We start from the raw sequence: 17823 nt of genomic DNA on the forward strand, positions 1-17823 counted from the left end.
GTACAGGATAAGGTAACAGATACACAGACAATAGTTCTGTACTGGGCTTGAGAGAAGACAGAGGTATACATGATAAGTTAACAGGTACACAGGCAAATGTTTCTGTACTGGACTAGAGAGAAGACAGAGGTATACAGGTTAAGGTAACAGGTACACAGGCAAATGTTTCTGTACTAGACTTGAGAGAAGACAGAGGTATACAGGTTAAGGTAACAGGTACACAGACAAATGGTTCTGTACTGGACTTGAGAGAAGACAGAGGTATACAGGATAAGGTAACAGGTACACAGACAAATGGTTCTGTACTGGACTTGACAGAAGACAGAGGTATTCAGGTTAAGGTAACAGGTACACAGACAAATGGTTCTGTACTGGACTTGAAAGAAGACAGAGGTATACAGGTTAAGGTAACAGGTACACAGACAAATGGTTCTGTACTTTGCTTTACAGGCCGCGTGAAGTGTATTCAATAAGTGAAAAATTATCTTCATACATACCGTTAGTCGGTAAATGTGTGTGCAAGCGGAAGTAGGGAAGAGCTGAACTGTCAACACTCTTATCTGCAACTTCATAGTCTACCGAAAACTTTGTATTGGCGTCATGTGCAAAGTATTAACTAGACGGGATACACGTAACTGAAGTTATCTTCTTGGATCTGGGGTGAGTTGGGTGTGGAATGGCTGGGTGCGATCCACTGCTGATGCTGCAGAGAACCAAGAAACCAAAGAGGACGTTTTAACGGCACTAGAGGAGCGCTTTACGGGCGGTGTATCCCCAGGGGTGTCAGTTTAACGAGAGGGTGATTAGAGGCTGATAATTCTCTCCTCCACGTCTTCAGCTAAGGCAGCTATAGCAAATGGTTCCCGCTATGGTTTCACCTCGTGTTAAAAGGACTTCAATTTGAGCAGCTCGATAGTTCTCTGGAGTTTCTGGGTGAATTTAGACAGATTCTGGCGTTAAAGAGACTTAATCACCGGTAACCCAGAGCACGGCTGCATCATTAAAACACTTAATTGCCTACAATGGCCAGCGCCTGGCTAGCTTACTATCTGACAGTTTTTAAGATTGTGGCGAAAATTAACCCCGGTTCATTAGACATGTGCTTGTGCTCTACCAGAGCCGATTAGTGCCGGCTAGTAGTGTTCTGAGAGGGGTCGGTTGACGATGGGAGGGGCAATGGGGATATCTTGGAGTTCTCGTATCGGGCAAGCCGTATTTTTGGTGTCATTTTAGCAGATGTCACCTTCAGGGTTATGACACAGTGCCGCTGAATGGATATGATCCTCTGGCCAATCTGATAGTCTCCAGAGTATAAAGCTCGACCCGACCATTAGCTCCCTATAGATAAGACAATAACATCAGCTGGTGACAAAACCCTGGGAGTACCTGTCAGATTCAAATATGAACATAGCCACAAATCGCCAACATCAAAGTGAGGCTTGCTAATTTGGATCACTTCAAAGGAACAGCCTTCCAAGCTGGCGAGCTGATCGAATCATCTCGACGAGTAGAAAGCTAACTTATCGTCAGAGTCCATTTAAATCTTTCTGATGCAAATGTCGTATCACGTACAGTCAAACTGAGATACCGAAGTCCTGTATCATGTGTATGGAATATACCAATAAGCCATCGCCCGTTAAAGTATAAATTTTCCTTCGTCCTGATATTAAATTGAAATGACAAGTTAGCTTACTATGAATCAGTAACTCATCTATTTGGAATGATTTTCAAGGATGTAGTATTTTCCCGGGAACGGATATTCATATAGATGTGAACTAATTCCATTCATGTAACCTTTTTAAAATTCCGCGGGTTCTATTTAGTTTTATTTATTTGCTATTTTTTTTTATTTTTCGCAAGATTTCTGTACGTTCGCCTTTCAGTGATATATGAATCTCCTTGATGGATGTTATACATCCATGAATGGAATATAAGACAAGGAAAAATATCAAACAAACGATATGACCAGGTTTACTTTGAAATAATTGGAAAATTTCCTCACAGATCACGGCGACCGCCCAGAACTTGACAACAGAATGGCTGTGTTTCCAAACTTATGGGAACTTCGTGTCCTCATCTGTCCTTTGGTGTCCTCTATAATAATATAATATATTGCTCAGAGACAACATATAGCTCAAGGCGCTTCCGCCGTTTATTTAACAACATTTTGCTTAATCGATCAGAGGTGGCCCGAGGCAATTCATGGAGCTATCGGCCATCCCTAGGTGTATGTTTTTACAACAGTTCTGAGGCTCTCTTGAATTTGCCTGATGTTCGTCAATGGTCTTCATCTCGTTTTTCTGTCGGGAGTTATTCAAACAAATAGCCTGTAATGCTCACCGCACGGCGAGGCAGCAGAAAGCGTAGCGGTGCTGTTCTAGTGCTGTTTGCCGTCATATCGCGGCCATCAAGTCAAATGTTATAGTAAACCCATTTCCATCGGCTCGTGGATGATAGCAGTGAATAGACCTACTCAGAGGGAGGAATTACTTAGATTTGGGAACATAAAAGAAGATATGGCTGTGTTGGCAGAGACCTCGCGGCCATCATCAGGGATAATGTGCTTGTGTTTGTGTTATTGCACCAGTGTGAGGTCTAGCAACGCGGCCCTTCGAAAATATAGGCAGCGGAATGAGCACCCCGAAAACAAAGTGTAAACAAGAGAAAATGGACTAAAAACACGGCCGGATACCTGAAGAGAGCTTCTTAGGCCTGAAGGCTATTAAATGTCGGGGTCACGTCACCCAAACAGTGCGACTTATAACAACAGGTGACGGCCGTTCATTCGCAGATTACTATCTCTGCCATAAAGCTGTATTAATTTCTCGTTCCTCAAGAGTTATTACTCTCCCAAAAGTCTATTAGCTCTTTTCCTCACTTAACTTCACATATCTGTACCGGCAACTGTTTTCAATAACACCGCGGTCGCACAGTACTTTGATGGGACAATTAAACGGTGGGATTTTATCGACGGTCGACCAGGAAACCTATTGCATTGCCTGTATTTAGACCACTGCCTGGCCAACTTAACGGGTTAAATACCTTGTCTGTAATCAGCGGGTAGGCACTTTAAGATATGAGTAAGACTCTGTAATGCTGTATCGTCTTACATCCTGCCAACATGTCCCACATTTAGCCTACAGGGTCGAATTTAAAGCAAAACACAAATTAGTCAAAATCTTTCAAAGTATACAATTTATTTGATTCCCAATCAGTGCCGAAATAGACCATGACTTGTGCACTTTTTTCCACTGCGAGAATGCCCTGTAAATAAAACTCGTGCTAAAGTTGAATTACGCCAGTTAAACGTTCAACTCTGCTAAGTGAGAAAAAACAAGTGGGGTGCAAATTTAATTGCACGAGGCAACATCAAGTCCGTACAAATTGTGTTTGAGGCAGGCGGCCTGAGATTAAGCAGGCATGGATAATAAATCACGTGACCGCCCTCAGTTTCATTTTCCCAAACCGCAATTACAAATCTCTTTGCCGTGAAGTTACACGAGTGGCGACGGCTAATGAAGCGTATGAGTAGATAAGATGGCTAATTCTGATATCTGCCAGTAACAGATTCACCTAATTTCTCGCTGGACTCCGCTCTTACCGGCTTCCACACGACCGTAAGTAGACGTGGACCCAAGCAGCGGAACTATGGCGGGAACTGAACACGCAACCTCGATCGTCTTCTATTCCCAATCGATCTTCCTTTTTTACTAAATCTTAACCCAGCTGACAGTCAAAGTTAACAACCTGGAAACCTATTCACGGAAACCTACTCCATACGAGTAGAGAAACATTTTTGTTCAGAAGTATACAATAATCTTCACTTGTGTGATTTGAAAAACTGTATTATATAGTACACCGTTTGAAGAACAGACGTGGCTGTATATCGCACAGAGGAAAATTAAGAAGACTCTTGGTTACAAGAGCTAGAAGCATATAACACATGAAGAGTTCTTTACAGAGGTAGTGTCCATCAACTAAATTTCCAAAGTTAAATTACGTTGCCCAGTGTCGTTAGAATCAATTATTCCACTATAGACACTCGGATAATGGTTGTTCATTTAGATAGTGCGTGGCTGGTTCGTCTAGGGTGGTGTGGTGGTTACAGGCTGATGTTGCTGATCATGATTACATTCTTATCAATGCCACTATATAGAAGCACTGGTTACATGTATCTTACCACCCTCCGGTATCAATCAGCCCCCCTCCAAACGCCCCTTCACGCCGCATCCTCCCCTGTCCCGCCCTGCCCAGTCGTATCTCCCTGGTCACGCCCTCATGGGACACAACACTGTCTCTCTTTTGTTTCATCAGCATTCTGTAATTCTGGCACATTTACGACTACATCGAACAAAACCGTTCTGATCTGGTTGAAAGATCATCAACGTATATATCGAATAACCGCTTTCTTATTTTCCTCGCGGTTGTAAAACAGAGTGCAAAGATAGCTGCCGAGTTTATATCTTTATTACCCTCGGGAGTTTTACGTATACACACATGGAGACACCCGGGCATTGTCATTTAAAACGTTTAATTGAGCCTAATGGATTGTGTGGTGTACGCCCAACACGGAGCTCGTCTACTCCCTGGTAAAGATGAACTAAGGCCAGTCGGGTAGATTATACAAAGTAAGGGAGTGGTATAACTTGCTCCTGTTAGATTCTCTTAATGGGATCCGCATTCACCTCTTTAATAGCTGGTAGCTCAGGATATAACGGTGCATCCCAAAATGGGATGGAAACTGTACGCACTGCATTGGAAGAAAAAACAACGACTTGAAACTTTTTTAAAGAGAGGCTTGTTTTCAAAAATCTCAACATACTCCGCGTTATGGATGTAGGCAGTAACAGATAAATCTAAATCTGCGCTATTTTAAATTTCAAATACACAATTTCCGGCTCGCATTTTACTTTTTGTCGATTTAAATGCAAAGACAACATAGCACAAAGCAGCACAGGTTTTATGAGTGGTCACATTCGCTTTAACAAGAAACAATATCCTTGTATAAGTTGTTAGAAATGGTCTTTCCTCGTCATAACTTTGGAACATGACCTTGAATTATTAGGCAAACTAAATTGTTCAGTTTTTATTACAACTAAAACGAATTCATTAATGGTTATATGGCTACTACACAGTTTCATGCTATTCATGCTTATACAATTTATGACATATCAGCGTGGTTTATGCTTGAAATCGCGGTTTAGGCTGTAGGATTAGAAAAAATCTATCTCATGCATGCAAGTATGAAGGAGTTCAATATTTATTTAATCAGAAATAAACAGAATATGACGATGGGTTAAATCGCCAGTTGAAAAGCGAGCTGACATCTGCCGTAAAACAAATCATACTCCACAATCATTGATTTATTCCTGACAAGTTTTACAAAAAACTGTCATGCTTTTTTGTATATTTTAAAAGTAAGAATTAGGCTGCACGAATCAGGACAGACCAGGTGCAGTCGAAATTAGCTTCAAACTTGGCGGGAAAATTTGTTGGTATAAGTCGTACTATCCCTACATTCATTGTGCTGAATCACAAATATCCACATTGTTCTACATGGGATTATATCCGCCATAGAAACAACTGTAGAACGAAGTATTCTGAAAATGGGTATAGTTAAACTATTTTCTTTTCGGGAAGTTAGTGACTATCAACAATGGGCAACTTGAAAAGAAAATCTCATTTTAATCCATGACAACAACTTCATTATCACAAAAAATTGTGAAAAATAAAACGTTTTTGGAATCTGCATGATTGACATTTATGCCCTTTCCCTCTTGTAGTTATAGTCTCCACCCACGGGGAACAGCCTTGGCTATGCGGGGGTACTCAGTTAAAACGCTGTACAAACTAACGATTAACGCCTTGTGTGTCAACCTAATTACTGCTTTATTGGCGTGTTACGGTGTGACAGGCGCCCGATACCTAACTTAATGATCTTTCCATGGGGAAACTTGAGATGTTGGTGACCAGGAACCAAACTACCCGACAGCTTTCGAGTCTCCTACATACGCATAAAATTAAATCTTCCAGCTGAATGAAATCACGTATATATGAATATATACAAGGCATGGTAAAACATGAAGCTGGTTTCTGCATCTTGTTTGTACTTTAAACGTGAAGAAGTTGTTCTGAGGAACTCACGTAGATAGGGTGGGGTTCTATTGCCACCGACAGTGAAAGAGATGATTTATCGTTAGCAGTGGCAGCCCGAAATCCAGTCGTCTCGTCCGAAATTGAACCTGAGAAAGCACAGGTGGTGGCGGTGTGACAGCTTTGGCGAAACTTCCCTAGAAGAGCAACACAACCATAACGAGGCACTCTCGTCAGATCACGCCAAGGGCGATACCTGATATGAATCCAATTATCCAATATAACATGGAGCGATGCTAGGTCAGCCAGGATCTCTCCGTGAAGACAACATTGCTCTTATACAAGGACTGACCCAGAAAACAGTTACTCTGTCATAAATATTGCCTGAAGATCTTCAACTACATCGTCTACACTCCTTCTAACAGAGGATATTTACTAATAGTGCCTAAAAAGTTTAGACCAAGAAATCGGGTAGAACAGAGGTCATCTTGACAGTTGTCCCTCATTGTGTGCCAGCCAGTGTTTGTGCCTTGCTATTCAAGCAATGATATTTTATTTAATTATTTATTTGATTGGTGTTTTACGCCGTACTCAAGAATATTTCACTTATACGACGGCGGCCAGCCTTATGGTGGGTGGAAACCGGGCACAGCCCAGGGGAAACCCACGACCATCCGCAGGTTGCTGACAGATCTTCCCACGTACCAAGCAATGATAACTCAGGAGCTTAAATCAAACATACAAAATGAATGCTAAGTAAGGTGGTCCAAGAAATGAAAGCTTTAGACGAAGAATTCAGGTGACTGATAAACAGACCATGCCACACAGCTTTGTAGTTGCACCTTTTTGTTTGCAAGCTAATGGTTTTACATTTTACAGCATACCATGATGATCGTTGGTAATTCAATGGTTGAAAATTCAGGCATTATTAATGTGAACAATATTTCTGCGTCTTTAAAGAAGTCTCATTCCATCCATTTGTAAGCTTTGTAGACAATCATGAAGCTATAATAAAATTTCGCCAGCGGTTGCTGGGCTTGTGGTGGTCGTGATTACACGTGAATCACTCGAACAAAAGTCTAATGACTGGTACACAAGTGTTATGAGCGATCCAAGAAATGAGTCGGTGGTTTACTGCCTGGGCTATGATTTACGATCCTCTCCCCCTTTATCCTGTGTTCACCACTTCGAAAAGGCGTTTGTGGACATGCTAAAATGTAAATATCCCCCTCCTCTAATGGACAAAGGGTGGGTTTATGAGCCAAGCTCACTTGATTTGCAAGTTATTGCTGTGCGTATTTTACACTAATTTATTCTAGTTTTATGTTCTTTATACAGGTCAGTTCCACGGCAAAACCATTGATAGGAGTAAAAGATTAAAAAAAAAAGCCGTGAATCACGTGACGTTGATTCTTGTCGACTCAGAGTCACGAGAGTTCACGTTTTCAAATGACAAGATCAGTAGATCAAAACCTTTTCAGATTCTCACCAATGTATGTATAAAATTAAATATGCTAATTATAAAAAAGAAGTTACATGTAAGACAACAGTTTCAATACATGCATACACATACAGCACCAGCTGAAGGAGAACTCTTTGATCAGTTATACAGGGCTGTGGATAATGACAGCTATCCAAGGAAGCAATGAACATATACACCTAGAATTTACTAGATGACAATATAGTCTGGTAAGATGTCTGTAAATAAACTGTCGCTTGTGAGTTAAAATGATAACCACTGAGACACAATTTTTATTTCCTTTCGACGTTAAGCCATTAGACTAATTAACAATTAACTATTGATTTTCTAGGCGCATAAGGCTAACAAGTAGCAAGGATTACTTAAAGGAACCATCATAAAGATTCTCCTGCGTGCTGCCTACAGAAGCTGTTTATTACAATCCCATGCAGTGAGAACATATGTAAGTGGAGGAATTTGTCAGTGTAACGATCTATTCTATTGGCCCATCTCACCCTCCCACGTGAGGGGCGCCTGACTGGGCTTTCTGTCTATCTGGCTAATTGCGCGAGCTTATCCTAGCAGACGCCATTGAACTTCCATCTGGGTTTGATTTTCCGCCAATGACAAGTTACCAGGCCACCGGGTGCGGGTCGTGGGGTTTGTCATTCGTGCCCAAACTCTTTAATTAGTCCACTTTAGCGAGTTAGTGATTAGGGGCTGTTTAAGAGGCAGAGGGTGAGCCAGCGAGTAACCACGTTTGGAGGGGCTTGATGAAAACATACAGTTGGCGCGCAACCTCTGGCCTAACTATGAATACTCTACTCGCAACAGCTCTGGAATTAAATTTCATTAGTCTCAAGCGTTTAAGAGTTAAAGTGTTTAATTTATGAAGTTTGGGGCTGTGCAGCCGGTGGTATCTTCAATTACTTACAGCGTTTTGAGGAAGGGTCCCGTTTATAAACACTTAGCGATATCAAGGCCTGATGGCTTAGAGCTCAGCGGCTGGGGTATCTTTGACAGAAGATCAGATTTCAACTGAGAGCAGACGATAAAATCGGTTATATAGCGGGTAAGACGGCAATAATTAGAGATCCTTAAAGCATTTCTCTGTAGCATGCCCACTAAATGACCCGAAAGCAAATCTTGGTAAAATATCAACATCTTATTAAATTTCACCTTGAGAGTTATAGCCAACAAACTCTAAAAACAAATGGCTGAATCACGTGACTTCCCTAAGGACCGTCATCAGTATCATATCATGTTTAAACGAGGCCCTTGGGCGTCAAAAGAACGCCCCCTCTTTTCCACACTTTCACTGCAAAACAAATTACATCCAGAGTAAGAAAATATTTTAAAATCGTTCATGTCAAACGCTGAGTTTTATCTCTCTTTTCAGAAATGTTGCCGTGCAGAATTTTAGGTTTAAAACTGACATACAAGCAACTATGGCTCCATTGAGCATTTTGGCATTTTATATGGAGTTTTTATACGGCAATGCCATTAAAAAATACTGGACACTTTATTCAAAATGGTTCCAGCTAGCTTTTTTAAACCATCTGTATATCCTTTAACCAAACATATGGTGTAGCATTATACTTTGTTTGCAAAAACTGGTAACATATATGACCACAGATACAAGGGGAGACTACCCTGGAAGAATGCTCCTACATATATGTGTTACTGAAAGTTATCTTATAATCAGCTTCAAATGTAATGTCCTTTCAGAATTACTTAGGTCAAAACTCGGCGGTACCATCTTGTGTCGAAGCGGTCTTAATGCACCTATGTTGATGTTGCCCCAATGACGTATAAGTATACAGAACATATCCCGTACGATATGGACCAGTACGTCTACCGACGGTTTAAATGACTCTAAAAGAACAAAATAAACGTAGCTATTCTCCATGTTTGTCTGCATGAATTCACTAAAACAGAAACCTGTAGCAGCCATGTGCTGTCTTTAAATGCTGGACAGTAATTTGGGGTTACATTGTGTGGCTAAGAATTTGACTATCGTTAAATACTTCATACCGGTACTGCGCAATGATGCTGAGATTTTAGCCATCGCTGTGTATTCTTTAGAAGGACGGGACAATCAGCGACTATTACGTGTCGGGGTATCAACATCGATGACGTTGCGTTCAGGGGACTGTCCTCGACGCTTGTGACCAAAGATGGACTACCAACGTCGATGACCTGTAAAGGTCTGTCAGGGTCGATGATTTGGAGGGGAATGTCAGATTCGATTACTTATAGGAGTCTGTCACGGTCGATGACTTGTAGAAGACTATCAGTCGATGACTTTAAGGGGGCTACCAGGGTCGATGGCTTGCATAGGTGACTATATCAGAGTCGATGACTTGTTGACTAACAGAGTCATTGACATATACAGGACTATTAGGATCATTGACATTTAAGGGGCTATCAGAGTCGATGAATTTTAGGGGACTCAGAGTCAGGGTCGATACCTTGGTGAAACTATCAATCTCTCTGACTTTAAAAGGACTATCTGCATCGATTACTTGGCAAGGACTGTCAGGATCGATTGCCTTGGAAGAAACTATCAGCCCCTGTGACTTAAGAGTCGACTATTAGTGCCTAGAACTGAAGAGAGACTACCAACGTCGATTATTTGGAGGCTCTGGAGGAGATTAGACACCTGTTACCCTCAGTGGCCATGCTGTGTTAGCTATATGCATAATATTCCTATTCTTTCATTGAAAACATCAACATGAAGTGTTTGTCAGTTAAAACGCCACGGAAAAAGAATAGTTCACTTCTACGACAGCATTCAGCATTAATGTGGGAGGAAACCCACGACCATCCACAGATTGCTGGAAGACCTTCCAACTCTCGACCGGAAATGACACTGAAAAAAGAACCGACAATGTCGAGGATTTTTGTTTTTCCTTTTTTTTTTTCAAACGAGTAAAATATTTTTGAAACAATGGATTCTGTGGTGGCTGTCCTGACCATAATTTGACCAGTGACGTCACATGAGATTTTTTGTGACTTAACATGCGCAGTCTAGCAGTAAAAATACATTGGCAGTAAAATGCGCAATGGTTCAGAAACAGTTACCAATGTGATCAAATAAACGATCCATAAAGGACAAGAAAACACTAAAATGAAGTATATGTCAGATGAAAGTCCATTAAAACTGTCCAAGAAAATAGATAGATTTTTGAAAATAATTTTTTCCATCCGAATAAAATGGTTTTAAAACATCAGATTCTACGGTGGTCTGTAGTGAACAGGGTATCAGTGACGTCACATCCGTATTTTTTGCTTGAAATAGCTCGTTTCAAAGACCATTCGGTGAATGTATTTATAAATCTACACGTACATGCATTTTTATTGATGAAATGTAGCAGTCTGTGGGTCTTAAGTGACAAAAATCTCATGTGACATCACTGGTTGCAATACTGTTAGAAAATACCACTGAATTCAAACTTTCAAATGTATTTTACTAGGTTGAAAAAATGTAAAAACATGGATAGTATTTAATGGTCTTTCATCTGATATATACTTTACATTAGTGTTTTCTCTCCCTTTGATAGAAATACGGTACATACATGATAGACTGAGGATTGTAAAGGCTCTCATATGACAGAAATTTAAAAGCACAATATAGGCCAGAGGCAGAATTGACCAAAGCAATATTCCTAAAATATATACATTATGAACAGTTCCATAATACGTCGGCTGGTACGCTTAACTGTGAGTTCACAACGCAGCGGAACTTATGGTCAACTTACAAATCCAGATGGAACGTTTTTCTGGGTATTGTTCACCTGACACACTATTACTGGAATTAAAATATCGCTTTACCTCCTCTCTCCCCCACAAAAAAATTTCAACTCATTTACCAAAAACAATTTTATTCAACACTTTTGAATTTTGGCCCAAATCGAAAATCGATTTATAACGCCGTTCGATGCATATTCAAGATGAGCATGTATATATGGGGTTAACGTTGTTACAATATGGCTGACAGTTTAATGAATTTAATAACCGTCATGAGCCGATAGTGACGTATTATTTTTTTATGGTATTTTATATAAAATCCGCTGGATCAAACAAATTTCATCCACATAAATCAGTGTTTCCGAGCAGACGATGTGATTGGCTAACATTTCACAAGCGGGATATTAAACTGATTTTAAAACAAATATACCTGATATAGGTTTACTCTTTATCTCTTTATCTCAAATCGACAACTACGTCATATACAGCAACGTCTGCATGAATTTTGATTGTTGTTTTTGTGCAAGTTAAAACCAGTTAAATATGGTACAAGGAATGAAACATATCCCGCTTGAGTTTTCACTTAACGGAATGGGTTTTCTGTGGAGAGTGGGAAGGGGGTCGGGGGATTCAGAATGTAAGGTTTTCTAGGAAAAAAACATAAAATGTAGACCCTATGCCTGCTAACATTCTACTAGATGGTTTACAGGCCGATGTGTTGTTTCTCCAGCACCTAAAGAAGTCGGTTGAATGCTATATGTCGATATCCTCCAGATATGATCGTCAGACGGATTTTACAGTTTTGCTTGTCGAGATGCTTGTAATGCCTGAACCGTCTGGGACAGATAGTCCATAATGGCGACAATAAAAGCAGTGTTAACATTTATGTCCGGGGCATTATTCTGCTAAAGAGAACATCGTTGGAGGACCATCAATCGGGGAATTTAAATAAGAGCCCTTATTACTTTGCTATCGCACATAATCATCCAGGGTAAAAGTTCTTGTCCTATGCCAAGTCGTTCCTGTGGTTGAGCTGATTTATTTATATGCCCATAAATTCCAGAGCTTTTTAGCAAGACACGAGCGCTGTCTGGAGCCGCTGATTTATTCTGATATATGTGATATAGTTTTATACAGCGTCACAATAATCACTGCATCTCATCACCCGCCCTCCGCCCATTAATGGTAATCTGTTAACAGAATACATTTCACACATGGTCGTCCCGATGGAGTTATTGCCAACTCGACAGGATTACTTCCCTTAGGCCGTATAAACACAGATTGGATGCTATCACTGCAGGCTATCGATTTTTTAAATGTGTTATGCATTTAATTCTGATGTCACTTTGCGATTATAGGCGTTTGCTGAGAATTCAACATCAAAAGCCTTGTTTTTGTACGAAGAACCGTTTGCTACATCTGTGCACGTACCTGTATGTAAATGTTCTTAAAATCATGCAAAAGAAATGTTACACCGGAGAACTAACTTACATTTGCATGCATGATTTGATTTGCATAATAAATGTTCAACGCAATAATATTTCATACGGTGGTGATTGCAATGAGTCAATAAAACCGGAATGCCCGTAATAAACCAGCGACGGTCGGCATGTAACTGACATACTTTCGCACAACTGACGGCCAGATTTCCCACCGCAGAGCGAGCTCAGTGTAAATGCCACAATGATCTAAGGAAGAGATTTCTAACGAACTTCATGTAAGATCTCACCCAAAGGACTCTGTGGACTATTATATTACTACTGCCAGGCCCACAGAACAGACATTATACGTGAAAAGGGGTGCATAATAAATTGTTTCATATATGATTATGACAAAAATAACTGTCCAAAACCATAACATTTCAGTTTGTGACTGGGTGGGCTGTCATGCCTGGTGTCAGTATACTGTGACAGTGTGGGCCGTCAGGCTTGGTGTCATGAAGTGTACCGTGACAGGGTGGGCCGTCATGCTTTGTGTCACCGGCCCCGATAGCTCAGATAATAAAGCGTCCCCTTCGTGGGTGGCAGATCCAGGATCAATCCTTGGTCGGGTCACACCTAAGACTTTAAAAGAGGAAGTTGTAACTTCCTCGCTTGGCGTTCAGAAATAAGGGGATAGTGCAACGACTGGTTGACCAGAATCAGTATAATAGCTCGGGCGGGGCGACTTACTTGCCTTCGGTAAGTCGTCTCATTGAAGCAGCACGAGATAAAAGAGAGGTGGAAATCAGTCCTGCAACAAGGAGGTACATTAATAATACATGTACACTAAGGACTTCTTCGTCGTCATATGACTGAAAAATTGTTAAGTACGACATTAAACCCAATCGCTCAGTCACTCACTCATGCTTGGCACCGTGCAGTATACTGTGACAGAGTGGGCGGCCATGCCTGGTGCCATGCAGAATACTGTGACAGGGCGGATCATCATGCTGGTGCTAGTATACTGTGACAGGGTGGGCCGTCATACCGATAGGTAAGAAATCAGTATTATTGGTGTCAGTATTAAGTTGATAGGGTTGCCCCTTGTCAGTATAGTGTAACTGTGATGTTTGGTGTTAGTATCACGATGACAGGGTTGCTGGTGTCAGCATACCGTGACTGCCATGTCTGGTGTCAGTATGACGATGACAGGGTTGCTGGTGTCAACATACCGTGACTGCCATGTCTGGTGTCAGTATCACGGGTTGGACGAGATATATCTTTAACTGTCACATGTTTCAACGACACTAGGTAATGCGTGTATGAACAGACTTGTATGCGTACCTGACAAGCTATGAAACCGTTAGAAGTCAAAGCAAGGGAGACAACTACGTCACATGTCAAGAAAGCTCGACAATATGAGTTGTTTTCCCTGAAAATCAAGTAATACAAGAATTTTCGAGGTCGCGCTTAAACACCTATCAAAAGCTTACACCACATGTTACATGCATCATATCATGGAATGTCGCATGTGGCATGTTGCATGTTGCGTGTATCATATCATGTTGCATGTTGCGCGTCTATGTTGTATCATGTTGTACATGTTGTAGAGTCTTGTGCAGCATATGTTGGGTGTTGGGCATATTAATATGCCCTGTATGTCAAGTTACATGCATGTTGCGTCTTGTGTGTAGCCTGTGTTGTGTGATAGTGTAGTATACAAAGTCATTTTACATGCTGCGTCTTAATTGAGAAGACATATCAAACTGGATGTTATTATATCATATCGTATTGAAGTCGGGTGTTACATATCAATTCCGATTGAAAAAGGGATGTATATAGGCAGGTAGATTCGAACCATGACCAAACTAGTATAAATTTCAAAACATGGTCTATACTGGATGCTGATGAATTTGTTTATGCTTAGACACATTATATCGTCTCCCGATTTTCAGTCCGAGAATCAAGTACCGGTACTCAGTTCACAATTCAATTATTGAGCAAATACATACAAGTAGGCTTATTTACGTGCTTTAAATGTTTACTTACCTGCCTAATTGATTAAATGAATGATTTGTAGGTTGATTGACTAAATGGACGGTGGCTTGAGTATATATCAGGTGATTGCCTTATATCCTGGCTAAGAGACAATGATATACTACTGTACTGAATTTTATTTCTAAGCATTCACCTATTGTGTAAATCGACTGGCTCAAAATTCTCAATTGCTGGCTTCCTCTCCGACCGTAAGTGGGAGTGTCTGCCAGCAACCTGCGTATGGTCGTGGGTTTCCCCCGGGCTCTGCCTGATTTCCTCCCACCATAATGCTGGCCGCCGTCGTACAAGTGAAATATTCTTGAGTACGGCGTAAAACACCATTCAAGTAAATAAATAAATAAATCAACATTCCCCACAGGCACATCAAATAGCTGTAATTTGAATCAGCACCGTTTGCCATTGACACAAACTTCATTAAAAAGCTAATGATTTCGACCAAATGCGTGATTAAAGATTATATCTTTGCAAAACATGTCCCTGGTCATTGGTAAAGTTTTTCAAATCCAGCAGCTTGGTAACGTTTACAAGTATATTTAAATGCATGGGCATGACAAAGAGAAGGTATCAACCGCAATAAACCGACGTCCACATAAGTATAAAGCGGATATCATGTTGTACACATGTATATACAAAATTCTATGTACAAGGTTTATTTTTATACTTACAGCTGAAGGTCTAAGTTTTAACTTGAAGTTTAGTGTCAAAATGACACACATAGATGACCTGAAAGCTTTATGAGATCGTGTTGATCCCACTCGCTTTAGCCCATATCTGTGTGCAGGTTCACACATAAGTAAACGTTAATGTAGGTCACGCGTATGCACATTTAACGTGTCATCTTATTCTCCCATAAGAAAACACAAGAAGGCTTGAAAATAAGAGAATACAGATGTACATGTGCAATGTAGCTAAGGGTGAAGTGCTACAGGTCTCTCAATTCTGCTGGAAAACGTGTTTGCCCATGTCATTTGACCAACCGTTGATCACATGTTAAATTTAATTATCAGTGTATTTCACAACCATTTTTTTATGCAATATAGTTTTTCTTAACTTCATTTATGCTATATACACCATAGTGCTTAGTAATTCCGTTCAGCACTGTTATTCTGTACTCATACAGGTTTGAGGCCCGTGCATACGCATATCGCTTATTAAGCGATATATAGCTACATAAATTATCTAGGTCACAAGTTCTTATATTTTACTGGCTTAGGCATGAAACTAAATCGCTTTTATGCTGAATACATTCTGTATATGTTTTATTACTTGTCCAAAATTGATATAAATGTATATAGAAATAGCTCATTTATTTCCGTGAAATAAAGTGATTTGAATAATTGTATTCTTTAACAGCTATATGTGTGCCACATATGGCGGGTTTACACGTATACTGCCATTGTAAATAGTTAAAGGAAACAGAGATCGATTGTATTCTTGACTGTAAATAATCTAGTATTTATTTAAATTGACAGTTTCGAATTTCCATTATCAGACTTTCGCTAGCTTTAATGTCACACTCTCAGTTAAAATTTATGAAATAATATCAGTAAAGATTGCAAGAAGTGTTTTCATTGGCCTGCCAAATGCAGCGGACTTCCCGGGTAAACATAACCCTGAACATGTCAGCGAGTGCTATGTGTTGTCACAGTATATGCCGTAATACTATTTACTGATGATCCAAAAACAGCAATTTCTGTAAACGGTACATAGTCTGATAATTAAAGATGTGGTTACTAGTGTGACTTTTTCCGTAATTGCTCGAAACTTTAAAATATGAACAAATGTTTAGCAATGTACTTCAACCTAAACTACAGAAGCCAACTTTGGGCTGGAATATTTTCCTAAAACCACGTCTTACAGGTTTGATATTAACAGTTAAACTTATTCCATATCTGAAGAATATATGGTTCAGTTTTTGCTTTACTCAATCATTTGGTTGCTGAAATATATTCGTTTGAAAAAATGTAACAAACACATTTCAGAACCTCGGACAAAATCGACACAGATTAGGATGACCTGCTTTCGTTCAGGTCCGCGCTCTCTCTATATATCCCTACGCGTTGGCGGCAAACATTATCAGTCTGAATTCAGTGTTAAACTGAGAGTGTGACTTACCCGCTACAATGGCAGACACCGCAGCAGCTCCCGTGGCGAAAGCCAAGAAGGCCTCCAAGCCTAAGAAGCCCGCTGACCATCCCAAATACAGTGAGATGGTGAAGGCCGCAATCAGCGGACTGAAGGAAAGGGGAGGTTCATCCAGGCAGAAGATCCTCAAGTACATCGTGTCTAACTACAAGGTTGGTGATGAGAAATCTGTTAACACTCACTTGAAAGTCGCCCTCCGTAATGGAGTGAAATCCGGCCTGTTGAAACAGTCTAAGGGTACCGGAGCCGCCGGGTCTTTCAGATTGGGAGATTCCGCCAAGAAAGCACCTGCGAAACCCAAGAAGAAGGCCGCTGCCAAGAAACCAGCTGCCAAGAAGTCCCCTGCCAAGAAGCCAAAGGTAAAGAAAGCCAAATCCCCAAAGAAGGCCGCCAAAAAGCCCGCTGCTAAGAAGGCCACAAAGAAAGCCGCGCCAAAGAAGCCAAAGGCCACCAAGAAGCCAGCAGCTAAAAAGCCCAAGGCCAAGAAGTCTCCCAAGAAGGCGGCCAAAAAGCCAGCCAAGAAGTAAATTAATCTCTCTTCAGAGGTATCTCCAAAGGCCCTTTTCAGGGCCAACCAATTCTTCCGAGAGAGTTTCTTTCTAAGCACTTACTACTTTCAATGTCTATTTTGATATGGGGTGAAACCTTGATAATACTTTCTGTATAACCCTATACTTGGTATAATGTATACTCGTGTAGCTTGTCAAGGCATTTTTGAACTAAATGCCGAATTTGGTTACCTGTCCTTGGATATATAAATTCACTGTAACTACCCACAACTTACTGTTAGCTTCCCACAACAACATGCAGTTGTTCAACAGCCCAAAATTATCTGTGTCACGGGACAAGTTCTCCTTTTGTCCGGGTATCGGGCTTACCCTCTTGTTCTTGTAATCA

The 17823-nt window shown here is 40.6% G+C and overlaps 1 protein-coding gene across 1 annotated transcript; it reads left to right on the top strand.

Moving 5' to 3' along the window:
- The first annotated feature begins 16904 nt into the window (after positions 1–16904).
- LOC135468608 (histone H1-delta-like) lies at positions 16905–17453 on the top strand. Its single transcript, XM_064746950.1, has one exon. The coding sequence runs from the start codon at positions 16905–16907 to the stop codon at positions 17451–17453; it is 549 nt and encodes a 182-aa protein (XP_064603020.1).
- The last annotated feature ends 370 nt before the right edge of the window (positions 17454–17823 follow it).

This window comes from Liolophura sinensis, chromosome 6 (genome assembly GCF_032854445.1).
Source record: "Liolophura sinensis isolate JHLJ2023 chromosome 6, CUHK_Ljap_v2, whole genome shotgun sequence".
NCBI classification, from domain to species: Eukaryota; Metazoa; Mollusca; class Polyplacophora; order Chitonida; family Chitonidae; genus Liolophura; species Liolophura sinensis.